This window comes from Urocitellus parryii, chromosome 2 (assembly GCF_045843805.1).
Source record: "Urocitellus parryii isolate mUroPar1 chromosome 2, mUroPar1.hap1, whole genome shotgun sequence".
Lineage (NCBI taxonomy): Eukaryota > Metazoa > Chordata > Mammalia > Rodentia > Sciuridae > Urocitellus > Urocitellus parryii.
Genome location: NC_135532.1, coordinates 122,003,154 through 122,021,251, shown reverse-complemented (window position 1 = coordinate 122,021,251; position 18,098 = coordinate 122,003,154). Strand labels below are relative to the sequence as shown.

The 18,098-nt window shown below is 34.0% G+C and overlaps 1 protein-coding gene across 1 annotated transcript in view; it reads right to left on the bottom strand.

The window, feature by feature from the left end:
- Positions 1–18,098, bottom strand: part of Ppm1l (protein phosphatase, Mg2+/Mn2+ dependent 1L) — a 272,306-nt gene that overhangs the window by 82,106 nt on the left and 172,102 nt on the right. The window contains exon 2 of the mRNA XM_026412088.2: positions 5,258–5,432. Within this exon, the coding sequence (XP_026267873.1) occupies positions 5,258–5,432 (175 nt within the window). The remainder of the gene's footprint in view (positions 1–5,257; positions 5,433–18,098) is intronic.

The window sequence follows — 18,098 nt, the reverse complement described above, 5'->3', positions numbered from 1 at the left end:
CCAGCATATAGATATTTAAGCAAAACATAATAAAACCAGGAAGGCCTATAGTAAGGACTCAAGTCTAAAAAAATTACCAGGGTATGTATGCATGTATTTATTTGGTACTGGGGATTGAACTCAGGGGCACTGATCATGGACCCACATTCCCAGCCTTATTTCGTATTTTATTCAGAGACAGGGTCTCACTGAGTTGCTTAGCACCTGGCTTTTGCTGAGGCTGGCTTTGAACTTGTGGTTTCTGGCCTCAGCCTCTCGAGCTGCTGGGATTACAGGCATGGGCCACCATGCCCAGCTACCAGGGTATTTAAAAAAGAAAGAGAACTTGTAAGTATAAAAAAACTTGAAAATACTTTAAACATGACTGATATTATAGTAAATACCAAAGTATTAATTTTCCAGAGAATAATAACAGATTGTTATTGTTCAATAATAGAACAAAACAGATGTAATAAAGTGGGAAATTTTTTCATCAGTGTTCAGAATTTATCCATCAGAATATCAATATTCAAGAAAAGATTTACAAATACAATGAATGTGGCAAAACTTTTAACCAGTCCTTGGAATTTAACATCAGACGATTCATATTAGGGAAAATACATACAGGAGTGATAAATGTAGAATTGTCTTTAATAATCATTAAATCTAAGTAGACATAATGCACACTGGAAAGAAACCTTAGAAAAGTAAAGAGTGTAGCAAATCCTTTCATCTGTCCTCATACTTTACTCAATGTCAAAGAATCTATACTGAAGATAACACCCTACAAATGTATATTATATGGCAAATCCTTTGCTCATCCCTATATCTTATTATGTATCAGATAGTTCACACCAGAGAGGAAACTTGCAAATGCAAAGAAAGTAGCAAAGTCTTTTAAACTTGCTCAAATCTTACTCAATGTCAAAAAATTCATTTTGGGGGAAACACTATAAATATAAATAATGTGGGAAAGGCTTTAATCAATTCTCAATCCTTTTCCCAGATCATAGTTTGACAAGAAACTCTATAAATGTAAAGATTGTAGCAAAGCCTTTAACATATGCTCAAACCTTACTTGACATAAAAAATTGATCCTGGACACATATACTACACATGTAATAATGACTAAGGAAAGATCTGTGTTCAAAATATGCATCAGTTTATATATATGGCAAAGAACCTGCAGGTTAAATAAATGTTAAGAAAGTATTTAATTATCAAGTATAAATATCAAAAGATTCATAGTAGAATACAGTAAGGACCTAATGCTTTCAGAAATGATAAATCAGAGTAATTATTAAAGTGAAATAATCCAAAGTCAAAACATTTGGATAATTTATTTGTATGTATCAAAGGAGCAAAGATATTGTCTTTCAATAAATATAATTACTGTAATTATATTACACTCACTGTAAAAAAAATTCTTTTCACACAGAGAAGTTTTAATGAAATGAGGACATGCTTTTGTAATAACATCAAGAAAAAAAGCAGGACATAAAATTACAAGATACCACCAGGTGCAGTGGCCCACAACTATAATCCCAGTGACTGGAGAGGCTGAGTCAGGAGGATCATAAGTTCAAAACCAGCCTCAGCAACTTAGTGAGGTCCTGAGAAACTTAACGAGACCTCCCCAATATCAAAATTAAAAAAAATAAAAAGGGCTGAAGATGTGGCTCCGTGGTTAAATGCCCCGGGTTAGGCTCTGGTATCTAAATAAATAAATAATCCCAACCACTTTTTAAAATTTCTTAGAGTGAGGGAAATATAAAAAATATTTGTTGTGGTAAGATTATTATTAATTATTATTCTCTTTTTATACTGTTTTATACCACTTATTTATTTCTGCAATTAGAGTATAATGCTTACAGTCAGAAAAGGGATTTTTTAAAAAGAAAGCATCATGTTGGAAAGTATAACCTAACTAGTGAGAACTACATAAGATAAAAACATGGATTCTAAAGGAATATCTAAGGCCTCTGTGGAATGGACTGTGTGATCTGGTTGCACAAACAGGGTTTTGGCTTACTTCCTATCCTTTCCTGAATTTCAGGTTGCTGTAAAGTTGAACTATAGACAGGCAGAGCATTAAGGTTTATATGTATTTAAAGGAGAAGAGAGGACACAGAAAGAGGGAAAACAGAAAAAAGGGTAGATTCTGAGCCAATGCTTTTAGACAAGTGTCTAAGGATTTTTTTTTCATTAATTAGTTTTTTGAAATTTAGAAGTCACAGATGGTGATAATTGTCACTAAGTCACCCAGGCTGATTTATCAGTGGATAAGCATTAAAAACAAATTAACCTCTTTAGAGACCAGGATATTTTCTACTAACAATCAACTCTGTGCTAAAACTGAAAGAGCTCAATTAAGAATGTGAAGGGGGCGGGTAGGAAATGATAGTAGAATGAATCCGACATTATTATCCTTTGTGTAATCTAATACGATTACATGACCTGCATAACTCTACATCATGAACAGCCAGAAGAATGAGAAGTTTATATTCCAAAAATTCATTCTACTGTCACATATAACCAATTAGAACACATAAAAATATACTTAAAAAAAGAATATGAAAAGGTAAAAACTGGGAAAGCATAGAAGGAACCTAAGCAAATAAGTGTCTGAGTATAGGATGGTTATATTTCAGAAAGGGTACTGAATGCTTTTATCAATTTTCTATTCTAATTTTTTAAAATTATGATGAAATATTTTTCTATGAAATAGAAATATCTTTTATTTTCTACTCTAATTTTGATTGAAATCATTAATATGAGGGTTACATAGGTTACCTTTTGATTTTACAACACATGATGATATTCATTCATCTATGTATACACACAGCCCCTAACCATATTACCTGTCCACATCACCTCATGCAGTCTCAGCGCATATGATTTTACAAATAGATGCTTTACTTCTCAACACTTCTGAAAATCATTTTTAAATTTTTCTCTCTGTTTCCCAAACACCACATGCTATGAAAAGACCTTAACAATACCTTAAAGTCATTTGAGGCAAGATAGGCAAGATCAAATCTGCCCTCATCCAGCATTAGTGGCATTAGATAGCATTTTCAATAGATTCCTAAGGCCCTACCCAAACACAATATATTATATTGTTAGAAACACCCTTTGAAATATTATTAGCCCGATTTTATATAAGAAGAAACAGAGGTCCTAAGAAATTAATTTGCTAAACATCACATTAGTAATTAAGGTAGAGGCAAGGCCTAGAACTTGAGATTCTTTAACTCTCAATCCTGTATTTATTTCCACTGCTTCATGCTACAGAGTTATTGATAGATTAATCCTGCACCAAAGTATGTACCCCGAAAGGCCACATACAAGTTCAACTGTACTTCTGTACAGTTTGGAAGAGTGGAAAATTATTCCAGCAGAAGGAAAAATTGGTTGGTGGGAGGTTATGGCTGATGTTCACTTTCACTTTGGTGCTTGTTCCTACATCTTCATCTTCATCCACTAGAATGCATTCCCCTGCTCTCCACAAATCCATTTTCAGCATTTGTTCTTCATGCTGTAAGCAAATGCCCTCCCCTAAAGAAGTCCACGAGAAACTTGAGCCACTTTTGCTATTCTTGACTCCATAGCTCAATTTAACTTTAATAGTTTGCAAATGTTATGGGGTGTACTTAGTCTCAAATTTCTTGGTTTTTTTTTTCTAAATCTAATAGGTCATATATGTATGTTTTAGCTCCCCAGCTAGATGTTAAGCATGATCTATTTCTACATCCTAGATTTTTCCCTTTTAATGATCTTCCTCATTTCTCCTAACTGCCTAATTCAAGATATTTATTTAACAAATGCTTACCAAACAACTGAGAACCTACAATAGCACACCTTGATTTGTAATTAGGATATAAGAGATATAGTGCTACAAACAAAGAACTTACTTCAGGTGAATATATGGCCCTCAGTTTTCTCATCTTAAAATGAGTATAGGAGCAAGAAGTAGGTGGAAAATGTGAGTTTCATGATCTCTAAGAGGCTATGAATACTTAAATATTATTTTCATTGGGGTGGATCACAATCTACTTTGTTCCATTAAGGATAAGATGTCAAAAAGAACAATATTAAAGGCCAAACAAATATAGAGACCAAATGACTAATCCCCTAGAGGCAGAAGCAAGCCAATATGCTGGGGAAATCAATAAAGCAAAGGAAAACCAGGGAGAGTATAAATGTCCTGAGCAAGGCTAGAAATGTGAATCCTGCTTGAGAGGGATGTGAAGGGGTACAATGTAAAAGGGAACAGCATAATAACTAAAAAATTTGCATTAGTGGTTAGGTAAATATAGCATAATGTTGTGCTTTTTTTTCCCTTTAAATTTGCACTTCTGTTTACTACCAAAGCTTTAAATCAAATGCTAAGAATATCAGCATTGACTGCTTATGTTATAATAAAAAATTAGATCCATACTAAAAAAACCTTTGTGGAAATAAAACCAGAAATTCCTGATATCAAAATAGGGATTAAAACTATCAACATTTGATCATTAACAACCTATTTTCCTATATCCCCCACCCTTTTTTTCCTTTTGGTAAGGTGAGAAATACGTTAAATTTAATCAGGATATTTTTACTGCATCTATTTAATTTTATTAATAATTTTAATATTCTAAGTAATATTGTACCTGAGTCATTAAAATTGGGCTTTAGCTAACAGATCATGGCATTACATGGGGTTCTATGCATGATTCCCTGAATAAGCTTCCTTGGATGGGATGAGCCTATAGCACACAGTGAACCAAAATCTCTGTGGTATTAGGGTTTTATTTGAATTGTTATGGTAGAAACTCAAATTCAGCTTAAAACTTCAAAGGAAAAAAAAAAAAAACCTCTGTAGAAACAAAAAATCTCTAAAATTAAAAAAAAAGTTTGAATCAAATAACAGCTCTCAGATTATCAGATGAAAAGTTTTTAGCTGGTATCCAAAATTGAAGTGACACTTTAAAAGATTAGATCAATAGGAGTACATGACTGATAAAAGGCCAGGAAAATTCCATTTTAAAAAGAGCAAACGCTTAAAGGGATTTGATATTCAAGAGCCATTTTTATGAATCTCCTGAAAAAGTTTTGATACTAAAACTGCTGAGAAGAAACTTACTATTAATCCATGTTATACAACTTTGAATCCAGTTTGCCCTTAACCTTCTACCCTATAGAAAGGGCTAAATTTAACTGAGAACTATAAATAAATTTTGTAAGGAAAAAAACTGTGTGCCTTTATGTGTGTTTGTACTAAAAACAAACATACCTGCTTCATCATAGGATACAGTCAATTTTTCTAACATTTCTCGATCAATTGACAGAATCTGCTGTTCAAGGATGGTCTGGTAAGACAATACACTGTTTTCTTTGTCTTTCTCGTAGTCCTGAAGATGTTGTTTTAGGGCCTCTGGGAGCCGAGATTTTACATATTCAGCTGCAGTCTGCAGATAAAACAGAGAACCCCATTAGTACCTCCAGTCCAAGGTTCTTCATTTACCCTCAGGTCCTTTAGAGAGAACTCAAAAGCACTGTGGATCCACTCTCCAAGTAAGCATGTCCTTGTCATTGTGACTTCAGATTACACTGCACCCAGTAAGGTGAGTCTTCAAGCAAACAGAATCTTAGGTCTTTAAATCATTTCTACCAGGTTTAAAGGTATAAAAGATGATAGATTTGGTTTGATATTCACAAGAATTAGCAGTCAGAATTTCAATTATTCCATTGAAATTCCAAAGGCCCATGGTAATAATTTTGCTGGATATAAATTTTCTTGAAGAAGATGGTCACACAACTCAGCAGTGAGCCCTACCCTGTCACAGCACCCGCGTCCCTACTTGTTTTGCTATTCTCAACTCATTAATGCTGACACAGGAGCTTTTGTGAACTGAGTAGAAAGGAGAACCTCTGCTAAGGTTTATAGAAAAATAATAGGATAAATTAAAAAAGAAGAGATCTAAGATTCCCCTTAACCTGAAAAGAAAGAACTTGTATATGTATGTATGTATGTATACACACACACACAAAAAAAAAAACACACACACACATATGTGTATATTTTTTTTCTTAAATTTTTTTGGTTGTTCATTTGCTTCTAGATAATAACTGTAAAAAATACTCCCAACTGGAAACATCTGAAATTATATACAGTGATTTTCAATCAAGGAAACATGTTCCACTTGGGAGTTAGAAGGAAAACAAGTGTATTTTGAAAAAGGCCTTCCCAAGGAGTCTTCTGGTGGGCTGAGATGGTAGCATACTCTCTCCCTCCCAGTTGAGAATCACTGTGAAAACAGTGATTATGGGAGAAATTAAATGACAGAAGTTTATGGGAGAAATTAAATGACAGAATGGCATGTATGAATCAGGGGAATTCTTAAATTCTTATAATATACCTCGAGAATATTAGGTGTTTGGCATCTCCTTGTAGTATAGCTCTGCTTCACCTGCACAGTGCCTAAAGTTGAGAAACCAACAAATGAAGGTTTACATATATATATATGGTTTAAGATTATGTTCATAACCACTAAAAAACTTTTCAAAGAAGCTGCAAAAAGATTCCTGCTGGGGTATGGGCCTAGAATACAGCAAAGACTCAGCTACATAGTTTGTTTGTTTGTTTTTTTTTAAAAAGTCCTATGCAGCTATTAATTGTATAATTTAAAATATGTGTGCGATATAAAGAAATGAAAACATACCTCATATTCATGGATCAGAAGAATTAATATTGTTAAAATGCTATACTATAAAAATGATTTATAGATTCAATGCAATCCTTATCAAAGTGCTAATAACATTCTTCACAAAAATAAAAAAAAAATAAAAAAATTCATATGGAGCCACAAAATAAAAAACAAACAAACAAAAAACCCTCAAGTAGCCAAAGCAACCCTGAGCAAAAAGAACAAAGCTAGGGGAATCACAGTGCCTGACTTCAAAATATACTATAAAACTATAGTGACCAAAACAGCATGGTATTGGCATAAAAACAGACAAACAAACAGAATAGAGAGCCCAGAAATAAATGAATGCATTCACAGCAAACTGATTTTCAACAAAGCCACCAAGAACACAATGAAGAAAAGAACATTTTATTCAATAAGTGATGCTGGGAAAACTGAATATCTATACGCAAAAGGATGAAATTAGATTTTTATCTAAATCAAATAAAAACAAAACCTCAATGAGATACTACCAAATTCCAGTTAGAATGGCAATTATGAAGAGACAAATGAGAGTAAGTGTTGGTAAGGATACAGAGATAAAGGAACCTTCATACACTATTGTGAAAGTAAATTAGTACAGTCATTACAGAAAACAGTATGGAGGTTCCTCAAAAAACTAAAAATAGAATTTTGCCAGGTGTAGTGGCTGATGCCTGAAATCCTCACTTGGGAGGCTGAAGTAGAAAAAAGAATTACCTACCATATGATCATTCTCACTACTGTGTATATAACCATAGGAAATCAAATCAGTATACCAAGGAGATACCTATACTTTCATATTTATTGAAGTACAATTCATAATAGCTAAGATACAGAGTTGAATTACATGTCCATTAATGGATTTATATATAATGGGTAATGTTGTACATATGCACAGTAAAATACTATTCAGTCATAAAAGAAGAATGACATTCAGCCATTTTTTACATTGATGGACCTGAAGAACATTATGTTAAGTGATATAAGCCAGGCACAAAAAGATTTTTTAAAAAGTAATAAAATGTTACAAAGTTGGTTTTGTAGAAGTGGAGAGTATAATGGTGGTTACCAGAGTCTGATGTAGTTGGGGTGGGTGAATGTTAAAGGCTAAAATAATTATAGTTAGGAAGAATAAACTTCAAAGATTTATTGACTAGTTAATAATAATACATTATATTTATGAAAAATGTAAGCACAGGGAGTATCATGCGCTATCAAATGGTAACTACATGAGGTAATGCATTTGCCAATAAGCTGGATTTCACCAATCATAATATATATATATCCTTCAAATCATCATGTTGTCCAAGGTAAATTTATATAATGTTATCTGTCAATTAAAAGATTAATAAAATACATGTGAGTTACACAAACACACACACACGCACATTCTCTCACACACACACAACATGTTCATCAACAGAGGTTCAATTTTTTTTAAATTATAGAATAGTATGGTATATATCCATTGGAAAATATGAGACAGGACTATACCTACTGACCAGGAGAATATCAATGATGTATTGTTGAGGTTAAAAAACAAAGCTGCAGTTGGGTACAGTGGCCCAGGCCTGTAATTCCATCTACTTGGAAGGTTGACACAGGAAGAGCACAAGTTTGAAGCCAACCTCAGCAATTTAGTGAGACCCTATTTCAAAATAAAAAATAAAAGGGCTGGGGATATGGCTCAGTGGTAGAGTGCCCCTGGGTTCAGTTCCAAGTGATGATGATGATGATGATGATGACGACGACAATGACGATGATCATGATGCTAACCATGATGATGATAATAAAAATTTAAAAAATTAAACAAACAAAATTACAAAATATCAGGAATAACATATTCTTTTAATGCAAAGCATACATATGTGTATATATTGTGTTTAGTATTATCATACATACATAGAAAGAGAGAGCATACTCCAGTTGTGGAACATACTTTTTTGTTGTTCTAATTAGTTATACATGACAGCAGAATGTATTTCAACTCTTTGTATACAAATGGAACACAACTTTTCATTTCTCTGGTTGTATACAATACAGAGTCACACTATTCATGTAATCATACATGTACATAGGGTAATAATGTCTGTCTCATTCCACTATCTTTCCCACCCCCTTACCCCCTGCCTCCCCTCACTTCCCTCTACCCAGTCCAAAGTTCCCTGGCAGATACTTTTTCCTTTCCATGTTTCAGTATTGTTTCCATGTTCTTACTATTGTAATTTTAAACAATTATCTTTTCAAAGTATCTTTCTTTGTGACCTTCAAGGTTTTCCTTTGGAATGTTAGTCCAATTTAGGATGAAATGAATTTTTCCAGAACAAATGACAACTGACTTCTCAGAAAATGCACACTGGGAAGTGGTGGGGAAAAATTATATTTCACTCCTTGCAGAGTCACTAAACATAGCATACAACACTTTTTACTTCCAGATTTATACTGAGATTCCCTAAGTCAGATACTGATGAAATTAGAACTTTAAAATATCACCAAATATTGTTCAAATTCTCCGCCAGCCAGCTAGTTGCAGAACAAATAAAGTTATCTCATAAAATGTAAATGAATTCAGCATATTGGTATAACATATTTACTCCTAGAGTTTAATAAAAATTTTCTCTTGACACTGGAAAACAATATTTTAGCATTATAGAATAATCATTTTAAAATTCACACTATACCTTACTATTCAGTGTAACATCTCTCTTTAGTAATTTCTTCCCATGGGATACCTACAAGGTATAGGAAGTAGTTCAATAACGTATTATATTTGAAAAATATTGGTGTATTTTATGTTACTGAAAGCACACCATCTATTTCCTCCCAATTGTGTCTATTGATTGCATTTGAAATGAAATTCACTTTCTTAGTTACAATTGTGATATAGGTCTAGGAACAGTGCCTGCATCTTTTACTATACTGGAGTTATATTTTGGCACTTCATTTCTAAAACAGTATAACTTCACATATAGTTTTTTTTCTATTGGGAAAGATTCTTAATAGAAAGAAGAAAACAACTCTAGAAAAATATAGATTCTGTTAAGATATTTCAAAAAATCCCCTTTATACTAAAGTGATACTGTAAATATATTCAAATGTCACATGCTTCCCTCTTGGTATGTTCTTTCATGGTGGGAAGAGAGAACAAGCAAGATCTCTGGTGTGTTTGCTTTTCTTTTTTTTTCTTTTATAATTGCTTTTATTTTTCAAATACATGACAGTGGAATGCATCAAAATTCTTATTACACATATAGAACAGAATTTTTCATATCTCCGTTTGTATATAAAGTATGTTCACACCAATTCATGTCTTCATACATGTACTTAGGATAATAATGTCCATCACATTCCACTATCATTGCTAACCCCCTGCCCCCTCCCTTCCCCTCCCACCCCTCTGCCCTATCTAGAGTTATCTATTCCTCTTAGGCTCCCTCTCCCTACCCCACTATGAGTCAGTCACCTTATATTAGAAAAAACATTCAGCATTTGTTTTGGGATTAGCTAACTTCACTTAGCATTATCTTCTCCAACTCCATCCATTTACCTGCAAATGCCGTGATTTTATTCTATTTAATTGCTGAGTAATATTCCATTGTATATATATATATATATGCCACATTTAATCCATTCATCTACTGAAGGGCATCTAGGTTGGTTTCACAATTTAGCTATTGTGAATTGTGTTGCTATAAACATTGATGTGGCTGTGTACCTGTAGTATGCTGTTTTTAAGTTCTTTGGGTATAGACCAAGGAGAGGGATAGCTGGGTCAAATGGTGGTTCCATTCCAAGTTTTCCAGGGAATCCAGTGATATGTTCTTTAAGAAATAATTGATATATATTACTTTCATGGGTGTGAAAAGGTGTACTTTAAGAGCTTCTAAATGCTTCACAGTTCATCTTAAAAAGAAAACCTGTCAGGTAGCTAGCTCTAACTTATTAACTGTCTGCTGAGTAAGGTGCATTAAACTTGACATTGTTGGGATAACAACCTCTTCTATAAAGGAACCTGCAATTTCTATGTGTAAACAAAAAACTGGTGGGAAAACATATTTTAAAAGCAATGAATCAATAGGCAGGAATTTTGAGAGTTATTAATATATTTATTTAGGAAATGAGCCATATTAAGTGCTGAGCAGCCTCTAGAGAGAGGAGACACAAAAATAATCAGGAAATTGGTCAGGTGAAGTTAAAACAATTTTGAGTCAAGAGACACTAGAGGACAGAAAAGCATAGAAGAGTGAGTGTGAATTCACAGGGAGGAATAATAAGAAATGAAGCTGAATTTAAGATGCACTAAAATATAATGAGATGGCAAGACAAGTAAAGGCTGTAGAAAGACTGGTCTATGCTGTGACTGGAGAATAAACTGGACAATCTTTTGGACAGAAAATGAAAACAAAAATAACAAAAAAATTAAATAACTACACTTCTTTTTACCTAGTAATGTCTTTCTAGAAATTTATTTTAAGGAAAATTTAAAGATGAGCACACAGATATGTGTACAAACTTGTTTATCAATAAAGTATTATTTGTGATAATAAAAAATCTGTCTAGAAATTGGTTGGTAATATTATGGAATATCCATGCAACAGAATACAGTGCACCTATTAAAAATCAGGTTATGAAAGAATACTAAATTATATGGGAAAATATTCAGAATAAAATGTAGATTATAAAGTAGTTGGTATACTACATGTATAAGGAAAAAAATTGGTTGAATTATATTAATGTGTATCATTTTTCTCAGAGTAGCAAGAGCTTGGATGATTTATTTTTTCTTTTATGTAGTTTTCTGCATTTTCCAGATTTAATAAAATAAAAATAATATTTCTCTGTGCCAGCACTGGACTGAATATTGTGTGTTAGTTTACGTAATCCTCATAACAACCTTATTTGGTTTTTATAAGTGAGGAAGAGACTCACAGAGGTTAAGTAAATTGTCCTTGGTTATCAGAGAATAGTAAAGAAGGAAACACCAATTGTTTTTGAGCCAGAAAATAAAAAAGAAAACACATTATTTTTTTAAGAAGTTTATGTCTACTGGGGTCATCATGCTACAAGGTAAAGTAGCTCTCAGAAAGGAGAAAGCCTGTAAGAAGAACAAATGAGCACATGAAAAGAGATTGGTGCCAGATGGGAAAGAAAAATATGTAAACTGGATTCAGTTTTTCAAAACTAGAAGCTAAAAATAGCAGTGGGACTATTGAGAGTAATGGGAAAACAAACTACAGTGAAAAAAATAAATTTATTTTGAACATTTAATTGTAAGCCTGAAAACTATCCATTGCTCCATAATTTAGGAGCACTCCACAAAACAAACCTCCACAAAGAAAATGTGTTAGAGATTCATTTTATAGAACTCTGAAGAAAAATATCAGACCAATGATTTTGGTTGCAAGTTTCCAGAAAGGCAAAAGCTGTTTTCAAGAAAAAATATTAAATGATAGGGAATTAAATTAAAATACAGTCATCATCAGAGAAGTAAATTAGAGCTATATTCAAATCACTTTTAGTATTTTTCTCTCAGTTTGCAAACTCAAGTTACTACTCATTTTGATCTTTTATGGATTTAAAACAAAAACAAAAACGGAAGAGATCTGGGGAATGTGGTTCTGTGGCAGAGTATTTGCCTAGCATGTACAAAGACCAGGGTTCCATCCATAGTACCACAAAAAACAAAATCCAAAACAAACAACCAAGAATCAGACTTTTGATGTCTTTAACTGAACTATGAAAATATGTCTCCTCTTATTATTTTAATTTAATATTGTATATGTCATAGTTGCAGGACTTCAAAAAATTTGCTCCCTTCTTTTCAATTAAATGTTCTATTTTATTACCAATTCCAAGACTTTATATGTAGTATGCAATTTTGTAAAGTTTTAGGCATGGTATGCAAAAGGAGAAAAGTTCCCTTATACTCAATAAATAATTATTTACAAGATATTTTTAAAACTAGGAAATATATTTAATCATTATGTTTGAAGTGGTTATATTGTAAATGTTGGTCCTGATACAGAGATTCATTTTCAAAGTAATTTTGAAAAACCAATAGATGAGATGTTTTAAGATTTCAAAATCTGAGAAAGGCATCTGAAGAAGAAATACCTACTTTTGCCTCAAAGATAGTCTAGAGAGTGCTTTGCAAAGACAAAAATTTTCAGAATTTTAATATCTTTCAAATACAATGATTTTACAACTTACTCTCCTCTCTTCAATTCATTTAACATATCCTCTCTCTCTCTCTCTCTCTCTCTCTCTCTCTCTCTCTCTCTCTCTCTTTCTCATATAATCTGATCAGAGAAATCCTCAAGCTTCATTCCACAAAATGGGGCAAAGAACTGATGGCAGTGCCTTTCAGTTTATATTTACACCACATATATTCCTTACTTGGAACACACAGCACTACAGCTTCCAAAATATGTGTTGATTGTGAATAGGCACAAGCTTCTAAGACTGTATCAAAAGGGGGCTAAAACAAACAGGCTGCTCTTTGTACCATATTAAGGCCAAATTTAACATCACTCTCACATACAGTCAGATGTTAGAGCTGGCTCTAAGGGCATCTGATCAATGACCTTCTGGGTGAAGAGACTTTGGCATTAGGACAACATCCAGAAAGGTAAGATGGGAAATCAATTCTGCAAATACCGAGCAGAAGGACTGCTTTCTGGGAAATGGTAACTCAGGGATGAAGGCTAGGTATTCACAAGATAAAGCAGAGATAACATGAGAATCCTTCAAAATTTGTGCCAGAGCAAGAAAGGAGAGAGGAGAGAGCAATATTTCATTGCAGGCAAGGTTTCCCTGCCCTTGAAGGGAAGTGAATGTGTGTGTGCTGATTTGGCAGCAGCTGGCACACAGACCACATGTTAATTTACTTAGGTCTACCTTGGAATCCATCTTTCTTATGGTAACATATCATTAACTTTTGACAGCTGCTCTTTTGCTCTAGGCACTTTAAAAATAAAGTTAGAGTGAGTGCCCTTGCCCACCAGGACAAGGGCATTAAGCATGGAACTTATTTCTCTCTTGTGCCTGCCAAGAGTGTCATTTCTGCCATTTTTAGTCTTTGCTACTTCTAACCTAGAGAAGTTATTTAAATGAGAAAAGCATCTTTGAGAGACCATCCTGAATTCATAATTTTGCTTTCAGAAGACAAACTGGATTCCTTTAAGAGATGGCACCAGGAAAAAGTCTCAGGCATTAACCAGAAGCATATAAATGAAACCTTATGCCTATTATAGATATTTATGATTGCTATGAAGAATCAAAGCTTCAGATGTACAAATACTTGCCAGTCATGTTGCAAGATGGCCACTAGCAAAGAACCTAAAATTATATAACACACAATACAGAGACTAAAACTGTAATTTAGTTTAAACATTAACGTGATAACTGATAAATTATAGATTACTCAGGACAATTCCCCTAGGATTCCTCATGTGATAAACCTTTAATAACTTTATCAGCCATTCTAATTCATATTTATTCAGAGGTTACATTCACATGGTAGCATTAAGCATGTCAGAGTATGAAAATATAACTCAAATCCCTCTTGATTCCAACCTTTCTAGCTCTAGATGGATGCTTTTATATATATCAAAATAAATTACCTCTCTTTTCTAGATTCCTACTAAGTACAATAAGATATAATTACCCAAGGTATCAAATATTGTTCAGCCATGTGGTCCATTTTTCTTTTTGTATTATTTTTGTCAAAATCTACTTTCTAACTCTAAGGACTTAAAAGTTGAGGTTATTTTTCTACTACCAAAGTGATGATAAAAGAATTTTCTGCCCCTCAATTACCATATAGATTCCAGGGAAAGTTTAGGAACATGGCATAAAAGATTACACTAGTTCCATGGTCCTTCTCTTAATTTTACTTTTTTAATTTAAATTTTTAAAATTTTTAGTGCATTATGTATAGTTATACATAATAGTGTGATTCACTATGACATATTTATAAGTGAATAACATCACTTTCTCCATTTTAATCCCCAGTACCACCCCAATTCCCGCCCCTTCTCCCCAAATCCCCTTCCTCTATCTTTCTTTTTTATTTTTAATTGGATACATTGTAGTTATGCATAAAATTAGGATGCAGTACAGCATATTCATACATGCACCTAGTATAATTTGGTCAATTTCATTTCCGAGTTATAAGTTTTCCTGAGAGATGGCAGCATTAAAAAAAAAAAAAAAAACCCACCAGCAGACTTTCTCATAAATCTGTTGAACAAACAAGCAGCACCCAGCCAAAGCAGTCTGGCTAAATTTTTGTGATAGACAAGTTCCTATCCTTTCAACAGTTATAGAAAGAAGATATTATTTCACATTCTAAATACTTGAGGTCTTCTTCTATAGATTTTCTTCTATAGAAGAAAATTTCAAAGTAACATTTCAAAGTAATATTTATAGAGAGAAATGTTTCATGTTTCAAAGAAAAATGTGGTTAATTACTGATAAAATTCCCTTCCATTTCTGAATCTTTGCCTATAGAGTGTGAGGAAATATTAAATTTCATAAGTGATATTCAAATATATTCTAGAAAACTCCATGCATGATGCTTACTGACAATACCCTTGAGGATTCAGGAAGCCAATGGGACTGTTATAAATGAATTATAAAACACTCATGAGTTATTAATCGGACAAAAAGAATTCTGTAGCTATAACAGCAGAGCAACCCCTCAGGGAGATAGCAGAGACACAGACAAACTGTTCCTTGGTTGACAATTGCTATTTATATTGGGGCAATGCCAGAGGAGTCCTACTGGGCGTCCCTTGCATTCTGCCCCATAGTTCCCTGTTAAGCTCTTTAGGGTACACCTCTAAAAAGCAGAAGTGGCCAGGGTGGCAGGGATGCTCCAAACCAATGCTAGTTGGTACGATCTCCCTCAACCTGATGTAGTTTTAAGATGAGACTTCAAAATCAGTATTAGATTTAAGTTCCTTATATGTGCAGTTTGAGTATGGAGCAGGGTTTTTTTTTTGTTTTTTTTTTTTTTTTGTTTTTGTTTTTGTTTTGTTTTATTCAGGGAGCTGGTAACCACCTTATTTAGTGTGATACAAGTAATTCAAAGAGAATTCCCACTCCCAAATCATTTTCCCTTTCAACTTTATTTGATGCCTGAAATTCTACCATTACAGCTTTAATATTTGCTTAATGCTAGCCCTTCCCTTATCCAAAGTCAAATATTTTAAGGAGGAGTAATACACTAAGTAACGTTCAGTCTTAGTGCAGAAAATTGATCAGATTTTTACCTATAGGAAGGTGGACTGAGAAACAGGGAGGTACCCAGGGAAACTTCTGAGAGTAGAGTATAAAGTGGGAAGTACAGATCAAGAAAGACAAATATCAGTTACTCTGAAATTTAACTTGGGGTGGAGGAAAACACAAAGATGCACATTACTTGAAAGTTTGTTACTCTTTTCCATCTCTGGTACCTCCTTCAGGGCTTACAATGAAAGTTTGTTTGAGGCTAATTCTAACAAATCAAACTGAATATGTTGCATCTCTCACAAGGGTAAATAATGCAGTTGGTAGCATCTTCTGCTACTGAATAGTTTTAAAACTTATACATATATAGGAATCATCTCTTGAGTTTTAAAAATAGTCTCAGAATAAACACTACTGCTTCCTCATCTGTACTACCACAGCACTGTCCTCCATTCAGACCTCTAGGACAGCTCTCAACCTCTCCATGATGTCTCCATGAAGACACCTATTTGCCTCCCTACTGGCCTATGACCAACTAGCAGGTAGGATCAAAGCTTTTTCACATACATGGATTCTCCTGACACTTAATCCAATGTAGGGTTTCCAGAAGAAAAGGATGGAGAATGGGTACTTTTAAACCAGAATTAGTATTTTATGAATGATAATTCTACCAAAAAAAAAAAAAAAAAACATAAAAAGGTCCAGGCCCACAGTGTTTCTTCTCTGACATTTGCCTCTTTTATGCTATTAAGCACGTAAATCTTATTTAATACCATAGGAAACTAGTTGCAGGGACTGCCAGTTTGGATACAGCCAGAGTCTATTGAATCTCACATTGAGAATGTGTTTCCTAATATTTTTGAATTATTTTTGTGTAATTTTGAACCTTACTAAAATTATTTGTGAGCAGCAGATCCTCTTCTCCCTCCCTCCCCCACCCCCACTGTCCTATTTTTGGAATCCAGGTATAAAGTTCATAAACAGGGTCATAATGCAGCCACAAAATAGGTGGCTGGATTTGATTAGTGTTTCTCCATAGGCAGTACTCCAGCCAACAGCTTCTAAGTCACCTGGGGTGGAGAAAGGAGGTGATTTCTTTAAATATGCAGATTCATGGGTCCTCAAGGTCTTGGGGTGGGGGCAGGAAGGAATCTAGGATCTGCTTTTTTAACCTGTGCTACATTTTAACAGTTTCACTAAAAGGTAAAATATGATTCTATCCCCTAGAGATTTTGATTTGGTAAGGTTGAAACTTGTGCATTTTTACAAAGCTGCACAACAAATTTTGATATAGCTACAGTTGAACTAGCTTCTTCACAATAATAGTCCTGCATATCCCAGGACTCAGTTTGGCAAATAAAAACTTTTAATTATTGCAAAAACTTTGACTGTATGCAACCTTGACATTGCTCCATGGCCTCAGTGCCACAGGCTTTTTTTTTTTTTTTTTTTTTTTAATCACTTAAAATTGCCAATCTGTTCAGCCTCGGAAAGGATGAGCCTTTCCCTGAAGCAAACTAACTAAACTTGAGTACTTCTGATGGCAGGGAGCACCTGGAACCCTTTCCCAGCAGCTTGTGGGCAATCAAGCAAGTCTCAGCAAGCTGTGCAAAACAGGCCACAAAATGACCTGTGGCAAAGCACCTTGATAACACAGTAATTTCCTCTTGTCCATGCCCAAGCATGTGCACTACACTGAACTGACCTCTGCCAGGGACTGCTGAAGGAATTCTGAACCTTGGAGAAGTGAAGCAATATGTAGCAAAAGGGAAAGGAAATCTGCATCACAAGGAGTGTTGCATAACTTTGCATATGGGGTTTAAAGGGTATCTTATTTTAGCAAGAGAAAAACAGGATACCTAATTGTATGGAAAAAGCTATAATTTCAGCAGTGGCTGCACCTGCTTGTGTAAATATAAAATGACACATTTAAAAATATGAATGTGAAAACGGTTCATGAACCTTACAAAGAAATATATATATATCTTATTCCAACTCCTGCAACTCCAAAGACAACAGCTGGATGAGCAGGTGCACAGTCATGGGCAAGAACCACATCCTTTTAGCCAACATTTATTGAGTATCCTCTATGTGCCAGACACTGTGCTGGCTGCTAGGGAAAAATAATGGGTAAAAACAGACATTTGCTTGCGACTGTGGTGCTCACAGTCTAAT